Source organism: Oxyura jamaicensis, chromosome 1 (assembly GCF_011077185.1).
Source record: "Oxyura jamaicensis isolate SHBP4307 breed ruddy duck chromosome 1, BPBGC_Ojam_1.0, whole genome shotgun sequence".
In the NCBI taxonomy this organism is placed as follows: Eukaryota; Metazoa; Chordata; class Aves; order Anseriformes; family Anatidae; genus Oxyura; species Oxyura jamaicensis.
In genome coordinates, this window is record NC_048893.1 from 57,194,727 (window position 1) to 57,201,335 (window position 6,609).

The 6,609-nt window shown below is 42.2% G+C and overlaps 1 protein-coding gene across 1 annotated transcript in view; it reads right to left on the reverse strand.

Annotated features, from left to right (window-relative positions):
- Window positions 1-1,261: 1,261 nt before the first annotated feature.
- STAB2 (stabilin 2) overlaps window positions 1,262-6,609 on the reverse strand; it is an 86,419-nt gene continuing 81,071 nt past the window's right edge. The window contains 4 exon segments of the mRNA XM_035341679.1: window positions 1,262-1,378; window positions 2,026-2,145; window positions 3,222-3,350; window positions 5,519-5,626. Of these exon segments, the coding sequence (XP_035197570.1) occupies window positions 1,328-1,378; window positions 2,026-2,145; window positions 3,222-3,350; window positions 5,519-5,626 (408 nt within the window). The 3' untranslated portion in view covers window positions 1,262-1,327.

A 6,609-nucleotide genomic window follows, 5' to 3' on the forward strand; every position in this document is an offset into this window, starting at 1 on the left:
CATGTCTGTACGTAAGGGTGCGTGTCCTTCCAAAATTTCGTTTTACTGTCTTTAGAGAAAATCAAGAAGGAATGTGCTGGGGCATGAAGAGGAGTTAGGGAAATGACTTCCGTCTGTGGCTTTCATTCGGTCATATTTACACATTAGATTCTCTTGGCTGTCCTTGATAGTTGCATTGTCAGCCCTGGGTTGGCCTGTATGCCTTCCTCGGATATGAGGCATCCTGGGGGTGTTCTCGGAGGCAATGGATGCTTTCCTGCAGTGCCAGCTTCTCTCCCTCCCCCCCATGCAGAAAACACCAGGAGGTATGTTGTAGCTGAACATTGCTGCTGCCTGCAATAAAATCTTTCTTGTCTTGCCGTTGTGTGGTTTCTAGCAATCAAAGTAGGGTCTGATTGACATTTAATAGTAAGGTGCAGAGAGCTGCTACTGCTGTGCATTGGTTGAAAGGCAACATTGATGTGCTTGGCACAAATGTGGTATGTAAAGAAACAGACAGCTTCTGGTCCTTTCAGACCTGAAAATCTGAATGAGGTCATGAAATGGCAAGGTATGTTCATCGTCGCTATCTACTTTTTCACAAAAATGGCTCAAGGAAAAATTGGTTACTATTTTAATACCCTCATATACCCTATACTTCTTGCTAAAGCAGATACACATAATACTTCCCTTTGTACAGTGATATGAGATGTAAACAAAACCCAGGAAAGCTGGAGAAAATACAAAAGCTTTAGAGCAGGCAAGTGGGACAGACAGGAAGCTTGCATTTCCTGCTCTGAAATCCTTATAAGCAAGGATACTAATAAAAAAAATCCCCTCGGTTTAAAAACTTCAGGTTTCATACATGTTCTGTTTTATGCTAGGTGGGTGTATTTACAACCAAGCCAAAACAAAGGCATAGAGCTGGAGTAATAGCAAATATATTTGCCAAGTAGCAGCCTTGTGTGTTTGAGGCCATTTGACTAAATGACTGTACAGAAGAAGATTTTGGACTAAATTTTGTACAGAAGAATGAAAGTAGTGAAATAGGAAGCTAGTGAAAGTTTTACACTTGTCATAGAGAAGCATCTCTGGATGGTTTAAGAATCGAGACTCACTTTTGCATTTAGCACTCATAGTCGATATTTCTAAGAGGTAACGATTCTGAGGTTGGTAACTTTGCCAACCCTACAGACTGCATGTTAAACAAGGCTGTACTCTGTGATTTGTTTTTTAATTTATAATGAGATTTTATTCCCTGAAAGCTCTAGGTCTCTACGTGCTTTTTTTTTCACAGTAAATGCAAATAGAAGTGTGTTTTATAATTGACTAATGCCAAATTCCCTCTTTAGTTCTGATCTTGCGGACCACTCATCACAAGCTGTTGGTCATCTGAATCCTATAGAAGAGAAGGAAAAAGTAAATCAGAGTTGAACATCGTGCAACAAATGAACTTCCCTTTCTGGCAATTTGTCCACACAAATGGCAGTCTGCACCTGCTACTTTTGCACCAAACAAGTCTCTTTACTGCATGGAAAAAGGTTTACTGTGTTTTTTAAACTCTGTGTATATGGGAGTCTTGCTGAATTGGACCACAGAGGCTATCTGTACATTCTGGTCTTACTCAGACTTTCCTTCCCTTGTTTCCCACCCCTTTCCTGCTGCATTTCAGACTCTGTCAAAGAGTGCTAGCATGCAACTCTGCTGCGTTTGCAGCAAGGAGAAGGAAAGACAAAAGTCTTTTTAAAGTTTGTATAGATGCATCACTGGCATCTAGCAGCATTTGAAGTCCAATTTAATTCATCTCTCTTTGAAGGTAGGCCGCAGCCTCACAAGTCATTACTTGAGATGGAGCTCTAGACCATAGCCTCAGTTTTGCTTCAAGTGGGCTGATGCCATTTCTAGCTGGGCTAAGAAAGCCAGGATCCTGAATGGTATTTCCCCACATATTTTTTTTTCCTTCCCAAGCAGATATTTTCACTTTATTAAGTCATTTCTTCTTATCATGACCTTAATTATGTGTATCAATTCAAAATGTACACTTACTGAGAAAAGATCATACGTAGGTTCTGGTGGAGTCAGTGCAGAAGAATTTTCGTAGGAGGGGTTGGTGATATTTGAAGGCTGGGACTTGTCCAGTGATGTTCTGTCAGTGTCATCTTTTGACTACATAAAATCACACAAACCTGCTTAAAATCCATCCTTCTCATACAATGCATTCAGTGGGGCACTTAGGTTTCTCCACTGACTAGCACAGTGTTGTGAGTGAACTTGCTTTATCATCTAAATCTGTGCCTCTAGGCATGAACTGTATTCTGGGTGACTGTAACATCTTGGATCACTTAGCACTGATACCTTTTTCCTCCCTTCTTTTTAAGCCGCAGCAAGGAATGGGAGAAGTAGTACTGCGCTGGCATTGTGCCTACCATGAAAGGGACATGGCTGAGCGCTCTCAGTGCTACCACATAGAACTAGAAGCGTTTCCCCTGGCTTATGGCTTCCTTTTTGTTTCTAGAAGACAACTCATATTATGCAGAAGCTAGAATAAGAGGAGGTTCCTTCCAGGTAGACTTTCTTTTGGATGGATTCTGGTGTATGTTATAACACTATCATCCTTCCCTACTCTGAGTAGCTTGGCTGTTGGTGCCTGGTTTTCATCATCATGATCCTATGTGAGGCTAGGTTAGTTGAGTGAAAGAAGACATGAGAGTTCATCAGTATAAAAAATTGTGCTTCTCAATCCTGATAAGCCCTTCAATTTTTTTGTCTTTAAATCCAGCCTTTTTCCTGTCAAATGTTTCAACCCTCAGAACCATAAAACTATTAGCAGTGCCATGGAGGGGATGGGAAGAGAACAGAACAAGTTCACTTGTTCAAGTGGTTGAAAGTTATCTGCTTCCCTGAATGGTGAAGCAAGGAGTTCTGCTCTGGTGCTGTTCAGATGTAAGCTTTTGGCCAGTCCTTGGAGCTGGAAGTGTGTGTCAGTGAGAGCTGGAGCCCTGGTAGGACACCCCAGAGGGGTGCAGCAGGCAAAAGTGATCTAGTGCCCAAGGCAGATGTGTAAGTCTTCCCCACCTTCTCCATGTGTTAGTATGAACAGTTCAAGTATGAGTGAAAAAAAAGGGATCTAGAATGCATCTAGCTTAATGAAGCACAAGGAGAAATTGGAGTCTGTAACTCTGCAGTGTGGTGGGTGTGGGGAAGTGCTGGCTCCCTGCTTTGCACTCCTTTCTGCCTCTTACCTTGAAGTGCTGGAAGCCTGTGTTTTTCCTTCTGAATCTGAGGTACGAGTATCCAATAAAGGCCATGACTCCAATAACCAGACATATGCCAAAGAAGATCCCGGTTCCGGTAGTGGCATGGAGAGGAACCTGGAAGCACAGAAAGAGGGTGAGCTATGGGGTGGTCACCTTCCAGCACCCAGCACATGCAGCATCTCCTTGAGCTACACCTTAGCTCACAAACTGCTTTTGCAGTAGTTTCCTGGTACGTAATTCCCTGAGACAGTTTAATGTGGCCTTCTGATAATAATTGCAAACTAGCTCTTCTTAGGTACTCTAAACTGGACATTGGCTCCTGTGCATCTTCATCTTGTTTATGTTTTTGAACATACAGGGCCTGTCTAAGTCATCTTTTACCAGTCACGGTTTTGAAAGTAGCCACAGAAACTCAAACCACATTGGCCTGCAGAGAAGTGGGTACCAAAGACCCTTAAGTAGCTTTCAAAACTTGTAGTGTAAACCCTAAGGATCTCTTTATGAGTTCAGGCTCATTCTCCACTGCTGTGTGTGGGCAGATAGACAACCCTCTGAGCCATGCTTACCAGGGCTCAAATCAAACTGCTCTGAGGTGTTCACTGCCTTTAACTTGAGATCGTTCTTCAGTCAAGCACGTAAAGTGCCAATTCAAGCAGCTCTTTGCATGTTCCAGGATAGACTCTATGTTCCTACATAACTTCTTAATAAATACGTAGGTGAAGAGCTGAAGGAAATTCACATGTCCTCTGGATTTAGTCTATATGGGAAAAATGCCGCCACTCTAGGGCTTTGGTTTGCCTTCTGCAGCTCTGTGGCCTGATATAGCTTGGTGTCATGAAGGGGACTGGCAGAGTTGGGGTGATGATAATTTTGCCTGAGAGATCGCAGGGCACTTGGAATGTGATCTCCCTGGAGTATGGTGCTCTTTGCTGGCAATCCTGGAAGTGAAGAGGGGTCTGCAGTGGGGAAGAGATTCAAAGGTCGTTACTTTGGCTTTTCCAAGTGATACCTTAGCTCTGTGTCCCCCTGCTTAGAAAACTGACTACTAAACTTACCCTGGCAAAATAATCACATTATTGTCCTAACTGATACACCCTCCTTATTTCTTTTTTAGAAAACAAAGTAATTTACATGGTGCAGCTGGACAACTAAATATTAGAAAATGTTTACTTGCCCTCTAGCATGTGAAAGGAGTTATAAACTATGCAATATCATGTTCGTATAGACTGACAAAAATTGCCTATTATTTTGAGTCAGGAGATAGGGATTCTCTGAACGAACTGGAAGTGAGAAATAGGGTATGAATACAATTAACTGCATGGACTGAAGAGGCAGCCAGTTAGTCACTGCCTAAATCAGAGCTGGGATAGACATGCCAGAAATGTGAATGAGACCCCTCCAGCACATGGAGAGAGGGACCATAATGGATCGCCCTGATTTCAAAAGAAATCCTTTTTGTTAAGGTGAATGTCTTGTAGGAAGAAAAGTAAGAGCTGCAGATGATCGCTGTGCACTTTTCCGAAGGGTGACAGGTCTCATTTCTGTGAGACATACGGGTTGCATTGTGGGTGGAGAAAATGTTCACTTCCCTTTCATACAATGTAGCACACTTTGCTGGTGTGAAATAAAGAGAATTATGTTCCTACATCCCCAGGACAGGGCCCTGTACCATTGTAACGTCAAGCTGAAGCAATGCAGCAGCTAGCTTGAGTTGCCTGCTCTCGAAGGACAGCATCCTTTGCATCCCTTTCTGTACTGTTATTTTGCCATACACTGTTATTTTATTACTATTATTATTATTTATTTATTTTTATTTTTGTTTGTTTGTTTGTTTGTTTTTGTCTGGTCTTTTTAAGGGGTGAGATGACTGGATAACTAGAGACATGGCAGGAATTTATGCATGAAAAAAAAATAAAATCAGGGTTTTCAAAGCATCTTGTTGTTTAGGATAGTAATGAGTGCAAAGCCAAGAGTGAAATGTTTTCCTTAGAAGCTTGAAAGGTGTTTTCAGAACAGCTTAGATGGAGTTTTATAAAACCTCGGATGATTGGGTAACAACTGCTAGTGATTCGTTTGAAGAAAAAATAAAATTTGGGAAGAACAAGCTTCACTGAGACCTTACTCTCAGTTTCTACATTTCTTTCAAATCTTTCAAAGTATCCTTTTAAACTGAAACTGTATATATGGAAGGGAAACTGGGAATATATGAATGCCTGTGTTGAGTTTGGTATGATATAAGCCACAGCCACCTACCACCACCCAACAAGTCACCATGTACTTACAGGTGCTGGCGGAGCCTTCAAAGGCTCTGAAATGATGTGGATTATCCCATTGGAAGCGATTATATCCCACTCGACAATAGCGCTTCTGTCCACATATCTGATCTTGTTCTGCAAGGACAGAGAACAATGAGAGCTGAGCTTTTCCCTCCTGCCTTTGGGGCTGAAACAAAGCTTGAGCTTATTTCCCCACATCAGCTACTGACACACTGAGAAAAATTACTGGTGGGCTTCCACCGCTGCCTCACTGGACACCAGCCTAAGATGGTCCCAGGGTTGTCATGGTTCTTCTGTGCATGAAGTCACTATCATCCTTACTTTTATATTGAGCTCGTCTGTCCGTCCTTCCATCCATCCTTCCTTCCTTCCTTCCTTCCTTGCTTCCTTGCTTCCTTGCTTCCTTCTCTCTCTCTCGTTCTTTCATTTTTCTTTCATTTATTTTTTTGGTGATGTTTATAGAGGTGGCAAGATTAGGAGCATTGTTACTCGTGTAGAGGCAGGAGAAGTGCCCAGCTGCCTGCTTCTATTACAGCTCTCTTGTGTGCTGAGGATGCCCTGGCACAGAGGTTTCTGATTTGAGAGCTGTGCCAGCACTGACTGGAAACTGCAGCCCACAGTTTATTTAGTGGACTAGTATGGGGGAGCAGGACTTTGGTCCTGTTCCACAGCTCACTAGGATGTAAGAAGGGGCCTGCTCAGGTTCTCCAGGGAGGACGAAAAGCTACATCTTTCCAATCAACTTTGGAGGGCTGGAGCAATGGTTGTGTTAATGGCTCAGAGTCTCCCCTTGGCAGCTTTGGAAGACATTAGGTAAGGGAACACCAGGGATTTTTTAAGGAGAAACTCTTCTAACTCTTAGATCAAAGTGATCTGAAAGAGCTCCTAGCATGTTAAAGAGGGACACAGGGACACAGGTTAGTCTTGTGCTGGTGTACCTGATCTCTCATGAGGGTGTGCTTCATTAATGTGATTTCTGCATTGGCAGTATAAGGTGGTCTCAAATATAAATCAAGTGCATGATAATTCTCATGCTAAAGGAGTGTTTTATTTATTTTATTTTATTTTATTTTATTTTATTTTATTTTATTTTATTT